This window comes from Podarcis tiliguerta (assembly GCF_965153285.1).
Source record: "Podarcis tiliguerta genome assembly, chromosome: 13".
In the NCBI taxonomy this organism is placed as follows: domain Eukaryota; kingdom Metazoa; phylum Chordata; class Lepidosauria; order Squamata; family Lacertidae; genus Podarcis; species Podarcis tiliguerta.
The window spans coordinates 16,561,109-16,578,206 of record NC_139546.1 but is presented as its reverse complement, the minus strand read 5'-3'; the positions used below and the strand labels follow the sequence as shown (position 1 = coordinate 16,578,206).

The following is a 17,098-nucleotide window of genomic DNA, read 5'->3' as shown; positions in this document are numbered from 1 at the left end:
ACAAACTGCTCCCCCTTCTCTTCCTCATCTCTGCTGCCACCTGCATGCCTGCCAGGCAGAGAGCCAGGGAGCAAACAGATAGTGACATATACCACTCTTATCTGGGCAGCCAGAGCAAGAGGTAGCTGAACAAGCAAGCAGACTGCAGCTGTGAAGAGGAGGAGCAGGGACTACCTGATCGTGCCAACCTTGCACAATCTGCTTCCATTTTCCTTCTTGTAACCCCTCAGGGCAGAGACCAGCCCTCAAACTTGGTTCAGCACCTATAGATGGCACTATTACTATTGCTATGAAAGGGCCATAGCTGAGTAGCGGAGCACCACAGATTTCATGCAGAAGGTTCCAGGTCCAATTCTGGGCATCTGCAGGTAGGGCTGAGAAAGATGGGAGTCCCTTATGAAACTGCAGAGAGCTACTGTGAGTCAGTGTAGACAATACTGAGCATGATAGACCGTCTGACCCAGTTTAAGGCCGATTCCTGGGTTCATCGTAACCATCTAGATGGCTAGAATTACGACACAAAACACGAAAGCGTGTCAGCTAGGGATGGTGGGATAGAGACGGCAAAAATTAATTTTGAAACCGGTAACTCGACATCGCCTGTCGCTCTTGTCTTCAGTGGGTTGGAATTTCTCCCCAACGCTCAATATAGAGCTTGGCTAGATTCTTTAAAACACACACAAAATATCCTCCACACTTGCCTCCCGCTACACCTCAGCATGCACCTGGGCACAGGTGAGCTTCCATGCCTCTCCCGCACTCCGTCCCCTCTTTGGTTCCTCACCGTCTGGTGCAGGTCAGGAATGCCAATTCGGAAGACCATCATACTGAAGTGTGCGTCCTCGGGTACCGACATGGAGCGACTGTGGTCAGGGTTAGCGGGGCTGGCCGGCGGGCTGGGCCCCTCGCGGGAGGTCTCCGAGCCCGACTCCCCCTCGGGGCACTGGGAGAGGTGCTCCTCCTCCTCCGCACTTGATTCGGGGCTCTGGGGCATCGTCGGGGGCGCTGGGCACCATCACTGGCTGCACTGCAGGGATGGGGAAAGAGAAAGAGATTAAAGGTTACCTCTGTGGAGGAGCATTGCAAGAGATGTGTAGCCGCTTGCCTTCCTTCTGGGCTCCCCATGGGCATCTGGTTTGGCCATGGTTATAACAGGATGCTGGTAAGATGGACCACAGGCTTGATCCAACAGATCTCTTTTTACATCCGTAGTGGTAAAGGGACAGGGATGGCCTCTACAGCACTGCTCTGCCAAGATGTGATCTCTTAACACACACGTATTCAGATACAGAAATATGGTCTTTGAATAATGCATTCTGAGCAAGCGGGCACAGACCCAAATGTGCACACACACACACACTCTCACACACAAACCAAGGCTGACAGGCAAGTCAAGCAAAAATGAGGCCTCCCTTCTCTTGCTTTCTCTGCTATACCGACACAAAACAAAGACACGCTAAGGCGTGCAGACAAAAACATGCAGACATACAGTACTACGACTAGAGTGGAATCTAGTCCAGAATCTTTGTTCTGTTGTTTCACCTGGTGATGAAGTGAGTTCAAAGCAATCCACTACAATCTATTGGAGCCACACAGGGTGGCCCCTCTGGAATTTCTCTCTCTCTCTCTCTCTCTCTCTCTCTCTCTCACACACACACACACACACACACACACTGTCTGTGCTTGGCTACCCAGCGCTTAAATGACCTTTCACAACCCTTTTCAAAAAACATGCATTGGGAGAGGATCCCTAACCTGGCACAGAGAGAGAAATATAGGACAAAACCTTATCAATACAGGATGTAGCACTTTACCCTGGAATACAGGACAATCCTGTATTATACAGGACAGTTGGCAACCCTAGCTGGAATCTAATTTCACCACCCACCCCACAGCTTGTGCCACACAGGAGGTCCAATTATGTTTCTTCCCCGGTTTCCTCAGTTGCTGCTCCTTCTCCGTGTTTAATACAACTCCATACACTAGTACTGAGCAAGAGGAGTGGAGGGGGAGGCTGCAGTCAGTAAGCCCCAAATGGGGTGGGGTGGGGGTGGGCACACAATTCCCCCCCCCCACTATTCTACCAGGGATCGGTGTTAAGGGGGAGTAGGGGGTCGTGTTTCCTACATCAGCCTTTGGTTTATTAGCTCTGAATCCCTGGAAGACTTGCTGACAGGCAGCTTGCCTTGATCTGCACTGAAACGAGGATTCATTCCAGTACAGATGTGGCAAGAACCCCGGGGAACATAGCTATGAAGAGAGAGATGGGGAGAATAACTTGTGCATAGGGAGGAACACAGAGACGTTGCGAGCTTCGTTTTTCAATCCACACACAGTCACCTGCTTCCCACTCCTACTTCCGGAGCATGATTATTGAGGCAACAGCCCAGTTTGCACATGACGCTAAACTAAACCATGGCTAAGCGTGAATGTGTGACTGTGTGTGTACTCACAGTAAAAATCCCAGCCACTTCGCTCCTCTCCCTGTTCTGCTGCTGCGCTACCTGTGCTAAGCCATGGTTTGTTACATCCAAACCAACCATGGTTAGTGTTACATCTCATGCTAGGCTCATGGTTTGTCTTGCTCCCAACCATAAGCTGTAGCCAAGGCTTGTGGTTTGTATGGAAGAGGCAAACCATGAACCTAGGTTAATATGTAATGCCAGGTACCATAGCAGCAGCAGCAGCAGCAGCAGCAGCAGAGAAGCATAGTGGTATGTGGAGCATAGCTGTCAACTTACAGATTTGAAAATAAGGGACCAGCAGCCAAAATAAGGGACCTGCAGCCTCACCTGTTACAGGCACTCCAGTCTTCCTGTCCTCCTGCAGTCTGGTCAGACTCATGCTGGGTAGCTTTGAGAACACTGTCCAACCAACTTTGTAACCAGAGGTTCAACTGAATAGAATCTGAATCACATGCACCACAAGGCCTATGCAGCCTCAACTTAAGATGGCTCCCCGGCCTGGCTTTGCACTGCAAAGTTTGCAGCAGCACGTGCAACAAAATGGCATCCAGCATTCAAAAACCCCCTCAGCTTGCATTAACTAGCCACACACAAGGCATGCAAGCTCCACCCCCCCCAGTCGTTCTTAGACTTCTTATTGGGTCAGCAACACAGCCAAGCAACACAGTTGGAGCCTCCCTCCTCCCTGGCCGGCAGGGAGGGAGGGAGAGGAGCTGCTTCCTTTGAAATTTAAGGGACATCATTTAAGGGACATCCATCAATAAGGGACAGAAGCGGGACATGGCACTGGAATAAGGGACTGACCCTTCAAATAAGGGGCACTTGACAGCTATGATGTGGAGTCACACTTAGGCACGGTTTGGTTTAGCGCCACTGGGTCATGGTGCGTGATGCTTTGAACAGGCAAAACACTTATTTTAACATGCTCCTTAGTGGCACACAATCGGAATGATTTGCATGCATACATGCCTGCATGATGCTTCCAGATGAGCTGCTTATTGAGCATCCATTCTGATTTCTTTTCAGGGAGCTTAGACAACGTTGGCTGCTTAATATGCCTTCATTCCGGTTTATCTGCGGGAGGTTAGGTGATGGGTCATCAAAGCAAGTGCGGTGACGCACTTTCTGAGGCATTCTCCCGCTGCTTCCTTTATCACGAAAAATCCAATCTTTTGGGAATCCCTCCCCAAAATGGCAAACGCCTGGAAATGACCTGAATAACATGCACATTCTCCCTCTTCGCTTGCCCAGTGCTTCCATTCTCTCACTCCTCCCGCCCACTTTGCCCTTTTAATTTCTGCATGTCTGTCAGATCTTGTCCCCCACCCCCTTACTTTCCCAGTTCCCTGTCTCTGTATTTCCTCCACAAGACGTGCAAGGCGGAGATCCCTCGCTTCAGCTCTTTGCTCTGCATGCTGGCCGAATGTTCCCTTCCGCCCCAACCACCTCCACCCCAGTCTCCTTCACTGACTTTTCATGCTTCGTGTCCCAGTTTCCAGCCGGCCCCAGGGCCCAAGCAATCTGTGTGCAAGCAGCACACGACGTCCCAGAAAGCAGAACAGCCCTGGGACGCCTGCCCCACTTTCGGCACCTGCCAAAAGGGCCTATAATTAGCCCTAAAGGACACCATTTGCTCTGAACCCCCTGACACCTCCAATTTCATTTGCTAGATATTATCGCAGCCAGGCAGATACTGTGGGCGGTGGGGCAGGAGGAGCAGGGGTGTAGTGTGGGGAGGGCCAGGGGTGCAATAGCCCTGGACGCATGATATGGAGGGGGCATGAGCCAGGCCAGTGGCATATCGTGGGGGGTGCAGGGGGGGCCGGCCGCACCGGGCGCAACATCTGGGGGTTAGGGGGCGCAAATTACTTGCCTTGCCCCGGGTGCTGACAACCCACGCTACGCCACTGAGCCAGGCGCTCCCACGCAGGGATCCCTGCCCTGTCTGCCACCGGGATCGTGGGTAGTAACTGATGTAAAAGGCTCTCTGCTTAAGATCTACTGCCAGTGTAGACAATAGCAAGTTACATGGGCCAGTGGTCTGTCCTGGTATGATGTAGCTCCCCATATCTTCTCTGTGGAAATGACACTAATTCTGGCATCAGTTGCAACTAGAGAGAGAGATATCCCTTGTTTGGTAACATACTCAAGGTCCAACTCTAAAGTGGCGGAGGAGGTTTTTTTTGCTTAGTCAGCATTTTAAAGCACACCAACCAACCTACATGGGTGGGAATTCAGGTATCAAATTGACTGTACACTTCTCCAAATTTTTGCAAAGTAAGGTTCTTTTGTTCAGACCTGCTAACCTTTCCGCCTGATGCAGGCCTGATGCCACAGTGAAGAGCTTGGCTGACCACTGCTTGACCCCGCACTCAACACAAAGGCAACCAGCCCCATACTGACCAAGTCTAATGAAGTCTTCTCTGCACTGGTTCCAGATTGGGATTTGTCTTATTGGAGGTGGTGATGGGAGAGTGCTAGGTAACAGTTTGTTTCAGCTCAAATATATGCACATAAATGTGCATGCAAATCCATGTAAAAATGCATATTCTGGGGGAAAGTGTAGAAAAGCACACGAAATGTGTATTTCAGCAGAAATTGTATACAATTTTTAAATGTACTTTTATTTTAAAAATCCACAAAAAAATGAAATAGAGAAGAATTGTGATTGAATGCACACAAAACCTACGTAAAATGGAAAAAGACTGATCCATCCATCTGTATTACCACAAAGTTCTCATAGAATTTCTCCCTCTTCCTCAGAATCATCGGATAATGCCATAACTAAAGATAGGTCCTTGGAAACATCAAGAATGCCAGAAGAAGAAGAAAATCCCCAGGAAGCCAAGTCAATGAGATCAGAGGGCAATTCACACAAACATCTGGGCCACTTTGAAGTTAATACAAGCTGGCTTTTTCAGTAGGAGCTCAGAGTCCACCTCGGAAATGGTTCATGCTCTCTTTCATGGCTCAGTACGTCCCGCAAATATCTGTTCGAAGCAGGCATTGAAAATGGAAAAAGCACCACTTTAGCAGGCAAAAACGAAAACGAAAAAATAGCATCATGGTTTTTGCCAAAGAAGCCTGGGAACTGTGGCTCATTAAAGGCATTGAGCTCACAGTTCTATAATTCCCAGCACAGTTCTCAGGATTCCTCATGACTGTTAAAGTGGCATAAGGGTGTGGATCCGACCCAGCACATGACAGGCCTGGGACAGACCTTATTCAAAATACTTGGGAGTATCCTCTTCTCTCTCTCTCTCTCTCTTTCTTTCTCTCTCTCTTTTGTAAAGCAGGTTGAAACTAGATTTGCTAAAATGCTGTAAATGTAGACATGGACTCAACACAGATCTGGTTCAATTGTGCAAGTCCGGGGCACCCCAAGGCTCTTGTGTAAAACAGGACATTTCGCGAGATGTTTGATACTGTAAATACTCCAGATGGAAGTTAATAATGATGGTGTTAAATGGTATTAGCACAAGGGGAGTAAAATGTGTGCATATATAACACTTGTGTAACACCTCAAGTGTTACCATTACTGTAACGTGTCACTGTTTTGTGTGAGACTACACGTAAAGACAGGCAGGCAGGCAGACAACACAGAAGTGTCAAGTCTCTTGGAAAAGAGAGACCATTGCATACCCTCCAACATTTCTCCCATGAAGCTAGGGGCATCCTGTTCAATAATAATAAAAATGATAATGATAATAATTTTATTATTTATATCCTGCCCATCTAACTGGGTGGCCCCAGCCATTCTGAGCAGCTTCCAACATATATATAAAAACATAATAAAGCATTAAACATTTTTTTTAAAACTTCCCCATACAGGACTGCCTTCAGATGTCTTCTAAAGGTTGTATAATTATTTATCTCCTTGGCTCAGGGGGTTGCATAACTCCATACCCTCCAACATTTCTCTGATGAAAATAGGGACATCCTAAGGAAAAGCAGGACATTCCGGGATCAAATCAAAAACCTAGGCGGCTTCTATAAATCCGGGACTGTTCCTAGAAATTAGGAACACTTGGAGGGTCTGTCATCATGCTCAGAGCACGAGACTGTGATTATGCAGGAACAGAGAGAAATTAGAGTGCCACTGGCTGCAGAATTCTGTTTTCTAAGAAGCCGAGCTTGCTCAGAGCTCCGCTGGAAGGTATTTTTCTCTGAAGACATTTATCAGTATATCCTCCTCTTCCACCCCCAGGGAAAGGGGGCTATTTCGCAGAATGTTGTCTGCCCCACGCTTTTTTGATGCTTGCTGTCCCCGCCCCAAAATGTCTCATAACAACTCGAGGTCTGGATATTCCAGGCTGCCAACACAGCAGCCACCTCCCCTGTTTGAGGCAGTAAGAGGAGAGTGCTGTGAAGCTCAGGTCCTGCTTTGCATAGGCATCTGGATGGCCGTTGTAAGAAGAAGATGCTGGACCAGGTGGGTTGCTGGGAGAAGATGTATGAGCTCCTGCTCCAGGCACTGCTAGAGAATTTGTCCTCCCCATAAGGGATATTTGGTGGAATGTTCCCCACAATTTGGGCCCCTGCAGATGGCATCTTTACTGAACTTTTGTCCTGATTTGCTTGCAGAGAGGTTACACGACAACAAGCTTTCATCCTCCCTCCCTCCCGATTTGCTTGTGGGGGCGTTTATATGTCTTTCCGTCAGTTCTTCATTCATTCCACACGTTTCCCTGTCACTTTACAAACTGCAAAAAGTCTGCCTTTTCTTTCAAGTGCATATGTTGCATACCCCCCAACTGTCCCGATTTAAGTGGGACATCCTGTTTTTTTGAGGGGGGCGTGCTCTCGTGTGAGTCATCTGACTCCCATGAGATGGTGGCCCCGAAAGACGTGCATTTTGGGTGCCGTGCTCTCATGTGAGTCACATGGCCCGCATGGGAGTGCGGTCCCGAAAGACACGCATCCCATTTTTTCTCTGGGGCATGTTGGAAGGTATGTTGTAGCAGTGCTTTGAACCCCTTTACATTAATACCTCCGCAAACATTCACCTTCTCTAGCATCCATTCCAGCAAACGGGTTACTTCTGGGTTTGCTGCTCATGCATGCGCGGAAGTGCTAAATCGCGCTTGCGCAGAAGGGCAAACAGCTCCGTATGTGTGCGCAGACGCGGCACTTTGCCCTGCGTCCTTTTTGGCTAGCGGACGGGGCTCCGGAACGGATCCCGGCCGCAAAACAAGGTACAACTGATTGCACAAACCCAAAGTTCCTGGCATGCACTTGAATCCCTCCCACACAACACTGGGCAATCTGGTGGTACCCCTTCTTGCTGCACACAAATGAGGTAGAGAATTTGGAGTGGCCATTTTCCCAACACAGCTCCATATATACTCCATTATACTCTGTGTCTACTAACCCAGGGATGATGATGATGATGATGATGATAATAATAATAATAATAATAATAATTTATACCCCGCCCATCTGGCTGAGTTTCCCCAGCCACTCTGGGCGGCTCCCAATCGAATGTTAAAAACAATACAGCATTAAATATTAAAAATTTTCCTAAACATGGTTGGTTTTTTAAAATAACTTTTGGGGGGCTGAGGAGGGGAGATCATAGAACCATAGAGCTGGAGGGAACCATGAAGATCATCTAGTCCAACTCCCTGCAATGCAGGAATCTTTCACCCAGCGTGGGGCTCGAACCCTCAATCCTGAGATTAAGAGTCTCCTGCTCTACCAACTAAGCTATCTCTCAGGGGTGTTGAGGGTGCTTTTCTAAGACGTTATTAACATGCACGGGCATGCAATGGCAGTTCTTCTGTTTTAATCTCCCTGTCCTGCGCATGAATAGGCACAAAATGCCGGTGCGCTGGTTAAGAGCCTAAGAATGTCAGGCGTTGTATGGAAGAAATACAAGCAAGGCCAGGCCTCACATGGAGGATTACAGTCTAAAAAAAGAACACAAAAGAAAGAACAAGGATGCTGGCTGTTATGAGTGGGCGGGAGGTCATAGGGAAAAACCCAAAAACAGCCTTGCAGTCGAACTGGTTGCCACTTATTGCTTGTGCAGATGCAGGACTGCTAATGGTATCATTTTCTCCTGCGCAGATAACAGCTTCTAAGCAGTGTTAGAAACTCAGATATCTAAGCTAACCATCAAATGGCACCTTAAACCTAGGTTAAGGCCACCACGACGGAATATCTAGGTGCTTTTTATTTATTTTTGGTGATGAAATTTTATTTATTATCATTATTATCATTTCTATACCACCTTATATTTTAAGGAAAAAATATCTCAAAGCAGTTTGCAACACATTAAATAAAACAATACAGAATAAAACAAATTCAAGCTTCAAGGAAAATATTTCAGATCCTTCTCTAAGTGACATTTTGCTTTCCCCATATCTATTTACTTACTTAATTGATAGAGCCGCCCCATAGCAGAAGTACTCTAGGAAACCAGTGTGGTGTAGTCGTCAGAGTGACGCACTAGGACCTAAGAAATCAGGGTTCGAATCCCCACTCAGTCATCAAGCTCACTGGGTGACCTTGGGCCAATGGTGGCCTCTTAACCTACATCACAGGGTCAGCCCCATAGTGGCCTTTGAATGGACTTAACCATCCAGGAGTCCTTTACCTTTTTTTTTACTTTGTAGGGATTAATTGAGGAAGGGGCTGAACCATGTAGTCCTTGGAGAAACGGGTGGGGTATAAAAGCTCTTCTGCTTATTTGCTTAAGAAAGCCGGAGAGGCCAGCAAGAGGAATATGTCAGTTGCCAATGAGGCATTCAGAGATCTCCGCACGGTCGCAATTGGACCCCTGCAAAACGCGCCTGGCCCCTGGCTAATTTCTAACATTGCTTGTAAGCCATGGGGCCCATGGGGGTCATTTAACCGGCCCATGGACCCCTGCCTCCCACTCGGGGACCCCCACTGTTGGCTCCCATGTGCTGCGCTAAACCGGCATGGAGCAGAGCGGGAATTTCCTTCTCCGACACTGGCAGAATGGAATGGACACTGGCCAATAGGAAGCTGCGCATGCCTCCTCCGTGCCGGAAGGAGCACCAGAAATAGCGTTTGCGCATGCATCCACACACGCACACTCCGACCCACCGTGGCGTCTGCGGGACCATGAACCGCCCCAAGCCACAATAACTTTGCAGACCCCTGCTTTAAACTCACTCCTTCCTTCCTTCCTTCCTTCCTTCTATCCATCCTTTCTTTCTTTCTTCCTTCCTTCCTTCCTCTCCCCTCCGTTACCACCAACATTCTTGTAAGCCTGGAAGCTCATTGATACCTGTCAGACCATTGTCTACGCGATGTTTGCATCTGTTTTTTTTTGTTAGTTAAAGTCTCTTTCTTTCCATGTACACACTTCCATACTTCTGCAAACCCAGGGAATTCCTGAAGTACATAGAAGCCAACTGCCTTAGTTTTTTTTACAGCTACCTCAATTTACTTCCAGCTGTTCGGCACTCAAGACTCTCAAGCTCTCATTAGGAGGAACCAGCTAGACCTGCGATGAAATGTTCTCGTGGATGCTTGCCTCCTAGAAAGGAGTGACCTTGGTGCAGGATGCCAGCCAGGTCTGTATAAAGCTGCCTTGTAGCGAACCAGAATATTCATCCTTCTAGCTCAGTATTGGCTACACAGACTGGTAATGGCTTTCCAGGATTTCAGATGGGGGGGCATTCCATCTGTATCTGAGGACGCTGTGGGTTGAGGATGGAGACTTTGACATGCAATGTGGATGCTTTATCTCTGAGCAAAGGCTCTTCCCGAAGGATCATGTGTATCTCCAGGATACAGCAGTGGTTCCTCTGGTTACGTACTTAATTCGTTCCGGAGGTCCGTTCTTAACCTGAAACTGTTCTTAACCTGAAGCACCACTTTAGCTAATGGGGCCTCCCACTGCTGCTGCACTGCCGCAGCGCGATTTCTGTTCTCATCCTGAAGCAAAGTTCTTAACCCAAGGTACTATTTCTTGGTTAGTGGAATCTGTAACCTGAAGCATATGTAACCTGAAGCGTATGTAACCTGAGGTACCACTGTATAAACAGGCCGTTCCTCATATCTCTCTCTCTGTCTCCCATTTTCTGTCGTTCTTTTTAAGCCAGCACTCAACATTCCACGGATAATGGAGCTGCTCAATCCTAATTATGTTGTTTTATTTTCCCCCATTAGGCCAGTTTAAAAAAATATATTTTTGTGTACTTTGCACTGCCCATTCTTGAGGTTCCCCTGGGCATAAAGGCCTCCCTTTGGTTTTTAAGTGGCCTTTTTTGACCTTGTATTCATCGGCACCACTTGAGTTCACTTTTAGTGACGATAAGGGATAAATATATTCACGCAGGCACTAATTAAGGTCTCTGAGGGTGCAAACATACCGATTCCCTCACTGGATCAGAGGGCAGTCAAGGTAGGAAGGCAGACCTTGACCTGTTCCATTAGGAGCCACGGATTTGCTGAAAATGCTGGCTGGCAATCTAAGCAGAGGAAAGGGCTTGCAGCTCAGTGGTGCGAACCACGGAACCGGAAAGGACTAGTGTTCGAAATTCGCCAGGTGCATTTTGTGACTGGCGCGGGTCCAACTGCAACCACATGGAGATCTCTGGATGCCCGCTTAGCAACTGAAGTCTCCATCTGGCTGGCATCTCCAGTTTTCTTGAGCAAATAAGCAGAAAAGCATTTATATCCCTTATGGGGAGTGGTCATGGAAGTACACCTGCATTGGAACCAGATCAAGGTAGGCTGGAGTAGAATGTAGAAATGTAGAAACCAGCCTTCTGTACAAAAAGTAAAATTGGCTTTAATTGCCCTGCCCACTTCAGCCTTTGGCTCCGCCCACCACTGGGCCTGTGTGGCCCATAAAATGTCACCCAGAAGGGAATATACACATTTCACTAACCACTCTGTTTCACATAAGCACTTTGCAATTCAAAGCAGGCTGGAGGAACTGACAGGATTTCTGGGAGACCAATGGGCAGCGTTTGTGGCTAGATTTCACTTCTAGGCAAAAGCAATCACGCGGCTAGCTTCAAAATGATCTAATTTTGGTTTCTCTCCTTGCTCCTTTATTTGTTTAAGGCAAGCTTGCCTTTTCTATTTAAAGCAAAGTCTTCACCTGAGGCATTTTTTTTTTTTTTAAGTTTGCATACATTTAAACAAATTAACACACGGAAATGAGTAATGGCTATTTATTCCTGCACCCGCCACCCCATGCCCCCCAGCTGCCTTGCCTCCAGAAGTGAAAAGCACCCTGTAGGCCACACTTCTGGGGAACCTTTATTTTGTCATGTATCACCTCAGGAGTAATTGATGGCGCCCTGAGAAGCTAAAAATCAGACAGGGCCTAAGCCAAAAGAGAGCAAGGCACCCCCTTTCCTCATTCTCCTTCTGCCACAGAGCTGAAGTTCCCATCAACCTTAACAAACAAGAGTTCCCAGGATCCTTTGGGGGGAGCCATGCGCTTTAAATGTGCCTTGAATGTGTGGTGTGTGCATAGCCAGCAGTGTCTGCCACCTCCTTCTCTCTCCTTCTGTCATCTCTTTCTTTCCCTCCCTCCCTCTCCCTCTCCGCTGCTGCTGCTCCCTTTCTCTCCATCTTCCCCTCCTAGATACCCACGTGAGATCAGTTTGACGGGCACGTGTGGCCATTAGGCCACAGGCTCATCACCCCTGCCCTAGGCCTCTGTTTCTCAGCACAATGCCAATGTTCCACAACAAGAATACATTAAGGTTTCCATATTCCCCAAAGCGGGTCAAAAGTCATCAAGCTTTTTTGGGAAACATCTCCCCCCAAAATCTAAGTTTTGGGGGAATTTGAAAATGATTTTTAAAAAATTTAAACACACACGCCCTTGCCATACGTTGATTTGACAAAAATCCACCCAGGCGCCATTTTCCTGTCCAATTCCTGGATGTATGGCAGCCCTATGATACATATTCATAGAACTGTAGAGTTGGAAGGGACTCCAAGAGTTATCTAGTCCAGCCCGCCTCAAAAAGTAAAATTCCTGACACCCACAAAGTTGTTGAGCTTTTTTAAGGAAGACCCCAAAATTGAAACTCCCCCCCCCCATAGTGATTTTAAGCTCTTTCCGCTGCTTTCTCCATCACATTGCCATACACCTGGGTTTTCCCTTACATTCTGTGAATTCGGCAATGGTTAATGAGAGGTTTCCTAGTACATCTGTCACTCGTGCAAATGAAAAAATGAAGAGGCTACCTGTGCAGGCAGAAGGCTTTTTCATATTTCAGGTTGTTAAGCCAAAAAACGACTGAACCATACAATTGTATTTCAGAGTTGAACAGTTTTTTAACCTTGCATTTCCACAATCCAAGCCTCATGCTCTAAGTCTAGCCATTGCACTTACGCCTCAAACCCCAAAGGAGGAAATACAGAAGCACATCAAATGGAGAAATGCAGCGAACAGACCTCAAAGGTGCACAGAGGATAATTTATTGGCCCAATGCAGTTAGAATCTGTTGGTCCTCCCTTGGGGGCAACTGATTTGTTGCTTTGAAAAAAAATGATCAAAAATATCTTACACACCATATCAAAAGTTGGAAAGTTTTTGCTCCTTTGGGTGGGTGGGTGGGGGAGACAGGGAGAAAGATCAGTAGTCTCTAAGGAAGAATCTATGGACTCAAAGCACAGTGGACCAATAAACCCAGCTCTGTGCATCTTTAGTCATTTCAGGTTCTTGTGCCACAAGCATGGGGGGGGGGGGGAACTGCCTCCACTAAAATCTTTTTGCTCCCTCCTGCTACTGGGTGTATTGTCACCCAAACAATCAGGCCCCCTTGCTCTCATTTCCCAAGAAGGTGATGGAATTCCTAAATCAGTGTTTGGTGTTTGTGTGTGTGTGAATGAGAGAGTTGGGCAAACAGAATAAACTAATGCAGAGAAGATGGGTATACTGATTGATTGATTGATTGATTGATTAAAATAGTAATCAGGGCTTTTTTCAGCCAGAACTCACAGGAACACAGTTCCAGCACCTCTCAGGCGCCATTGCCATTACAAGAGAACAAGGCAGGAGTTCATTGTGAGTTATGGCACCTATATTTCTATAAAAATAGCAATAATAATAATAATAATAATAATAGTAAGGTAAAAGACCCCTGGACGGTTAAGTCCAGTCAAAGGCGACTATGGGGTTGCGGCGCTCATCTTGATTTCAGGCCGAGGGAGCTGGTGTCCACAGACAGCTTTCTGGGTCATGTGGCCAGCATGGCTAAACCACTTCTGGCGCAACGGAACAATGAAAGCCAGAGTGCATGGAGATGCCATATACCTTCCCACTGCAGTAGTACCTTATTTATCTACTTGCACTGGTGTGCTTTCGAACTGCTAGATTGACAGGAGTTGGGACAGAGAAATGGGAGCTCACCCTGTTGTGGGGATTTGAACCACCGACCTTCCGACTGGCAAGCCAAAGAGGCTCACTGGTTTCGACCACAGCACCACCCGCTAATAATAATAATAATAATAATAATAATAATAATAATAATAATAATGCTGGTTGGGGGTCTAGGTATAGCCTGTAGGTGCTCCCAGAAACAGCTGTTTCACTGGTGATAGAACTGACCAGAAGCACTTTCCACCACCTTTGCCTCCTTCTCAAGCTGTAGCCTTGTCCAGAAACCTGCCATTGGACTTTTCCAAAGTGCAGTAGTCAAAATATTCACCAGAGATCAGACCGCTGAACCACACAGCTCCTATCCAGAGGTGTCCCTCAAGTCTGAAAGTGTTCTGGGCAAAGTGACTTCTGGTGGGCCCTTCCTGACTACAGTGGCAACTCTCTAAAACAGGGGTAGGCAACCTAAGGCCCATGGGCCACAAGCGGCCCATGGGGGTCGTTTTACCAGTCCATGAGCCACCCCTGAACCGAGCCGCCCGCTTGGTGAGTCCTCACACGCTGTGCTAAACCGGTGCAGCACGGCGTGGGGACTCACTTCCATGGGACTGGAGATCACATCTGCGCAGATGCCGGAAATCGTGTCTGTGCAGACGCTGGAAATCGTGGGCGCACGCGCAATCCAGCCCACAGAGGGATCTCCACTGGAGTAAACCAGCTCAGGCGAGGTAAACCTTGCCGACCCCTGCTCTAAAACACCACCATGTGGCAGGAAGGAAGCTCCAGGAATCAGCAGAGGGCGCTCTGCTGAGGAGGGTCCCTTGGCAATTGCCCAATGGCGACAACTGCTGATACTCACAGTTGTCTATGATCTGCTCCACAACTCTACTCTTTTTCGGATCCCATTAATAGGGGATATACAACAGACGAATATTTGAGACAGTGCTTTTTTTAGCGCTGGCACCAAAACTTTGGGACAGCATCCCCGGGTCAATTTGCTGAGCGTCCCCTTTTTCTACTTTTGGGCAGGCTTCGAAAACCCATCTTTTAAAACGTGTACGGTAACGTTTAGTTCCTTTTTTCCCACATTAGGAGCTTTGTATTCTCAAAACCATTCTGTTCATTTTGCCAGACTACAAAAGCTTTGCATATCAAACATACGATTGCATTTCGTTCCTTTGCACAGAGAAAATAGACATCAGATGAAACGCAGTACAAAATAAAATAAATAAAAGCAATCAGAGAACAAATGAATAAAAATGTGTTGTTTTGGGTTGTTTTCTCCAAATACTGTCACTTAACAGTTTTAACACAGGCTTTCTTAATCGTGTTTGTTTTCTTTCAATTGGTTTATTAAATTTTGTTGCGCAATGCTGCTCTCTCGCTGCGTGTAGTACCCCGGTTTGAGTACATTTATAGAAAAGCAAGATAATAGCAGTTGCGATGATGATGATGATGGAGAAACATGTTCCTCATGGATGCTCCAGGCAACATCTCCAACAACATTCGCTTTCCTGGATTCCTGCTGATAAAAGCTTTCTATTTTAATAAGATGTTCTCTGCCTGCTCCCCCTTTGCTGCTGTTCATATGTTCGCAGGAGGGAGAGAGGCACCTTGCAGGAAAGGCTGTTTGCCAGCATGCCAAAGGTGCCACATGGGTCTCCATGCCCATCTTCTGGCATTTTGTTAACCAAGAGAAAATATACAGGATGGCCTTCCCACATTTGGTGTTGCGCCATACATTTTGGACTGCAACTCCCACCGTCCCTGACTGCTGGTCATGCCAGCTGAGGCTGATGGGAGTTGTAGTGCAAAACATCTAGAGCAGGGTTTCCCAAACTTGGGTCTTCAGCTCTTTTTTGGACTACAGTTCCCATCATTCCTGACCTCTGGTCCTGATAGCTGGGGATGATGGGAGTTGTAGTAAACAACAACAACAACAGCTGGAGACCCAAGTTTGGGAAACCCTGATTTCGAGGAACTCAGGTTGGGAAGGCAGATCTCAGACACAGTCCTCATCACCAGGGCCAGCCCAACCAGGAAGACAGACAAGGAAGCCACCAGAGACAAGAACAGAAAGGGCACCCATCATGTCTGTTCCTGAGTCCAGATTGAAGAGAAAATTCTAAATGAGGAGAGCAGGAGGCCCTGGAGTTGCCCATCAACGACTAACACCTCAGCAGCAAATTCAGAGGTTACCTGGTCCCAGTTTTTCCATTATGGTGAAACAGAACATTTAAATATGAGTAATTATTCCTAAAGAGGGATGCGGGTGGCGCTGTGGGTTAAACCACAGAGCCTAGGACTTGCCGATCAAAAGGTTGGCGGTTCGAATCCCCACGACGGAGTGAGCTCCCGTTGCTCGGTCCCTGCTCCTGCCAACCTAGCAGTTCGAAAGCACATCAAAGGGCAAGTAGATAAATAGGTACCGCTCCAGCGGGAAGGTAAACGGCATTTCCGTGCGCTGCTCTGGTTTGCCAGAAGCGGCTTAGTCATGCTGGCCACATGACCCAGAAGCTGTACGCTGGCTCCTTGGCCAATAAAGCGAGATGAGCGCCACAACCCCAGAATCGGCCACGCCTGGACCTAATGGTCAGGTGTCCCTTTACCTAATTATTCCTAGATTTTCATCTATGCATAGAAATCATCGTATGCATTCCATCCCCCCACCATCAGGAAGACTGGGTCCTCTTGTCTGGTGAGGCGTAAGGAGCCACTCAATGGTGGCTCCCATGAACTGAGCGTGCCCCCAGAATCCTCAGTGGCTTTGCAGGTAGGTCTCCGCTTAAACAGGGATATCCCTTGCTCCATCTCACAGCGAGCACAAAGAGCTCTCGAGTCAGCCCTGGCTGAATCCCAAGCCACTGTGTGGCCGATCCGACTTTGCATTGCCACGGCATCCTTCACTCTGGGAATTAAAATGTTGCATTCAAAGCAGGTTGTGCCAAACAATCAAAACTTGATGTATATTTTGCTTCCTTGGCATAAATCGGCTCCCTTTGCATTCTGTGTTCTGACATTTGAGGGTTTCTCTTTTTTTCGAGGAGGATTTGAGATAGAACAGAGCGAGAGCAAGCAGGAAGAGCGTTCAGCAGGCGAGGGTCTGTACATTTGTGTATGTGCGTGGGGGGGCGGCGGTGGCAGCGCATGACTGGAAGCTGCGGAGGTGCGTGGGACGCCATGCAGGACACAGAAATTGTGTGCATTTCCCTATAAACGTCGGAGACTTCATCAGGCAGTGAAAATACATGGCATTCACCAAACACATTTTATAGTGTCACAAGTGCTTCACCTAGATTATCTCTGTAAT

At 47.6% G+C, this 17,098-nt stretch overlaps 1 protein-coding gene across 6 annotated transcripts in view; it reads right to left on the bottom strand.

Annotated features, from left to right (window-relative positions):
- SHANK1 (SH3 and multiple ankyrin repeat domains 1) overlaps nucleotides 1-17,098 on the bottom strand; it is a 103,989-nt gene that overhangs the window by 74,850 nt on the left and 12,041 nt on the right. For all 6 annotated transcript variants that reach the window (XR_014504121.1, XR_014504122.1, XM_083408089.1 and 3 more), the window contains exon 2: nucleotides 785-1,027. Coding sequence is in view for 4 of the 6 variants with exons in the window: in XM_083408089.1 (XP_083264215.1) it covers nucleotides 785-994 (210 nt within the window). In the remaining 2 variants the exon portion in view is untranslated. The remainder of the gene's footprint in view (nucleotides 1-784; nucleotides 1,028-17,098) is intronic.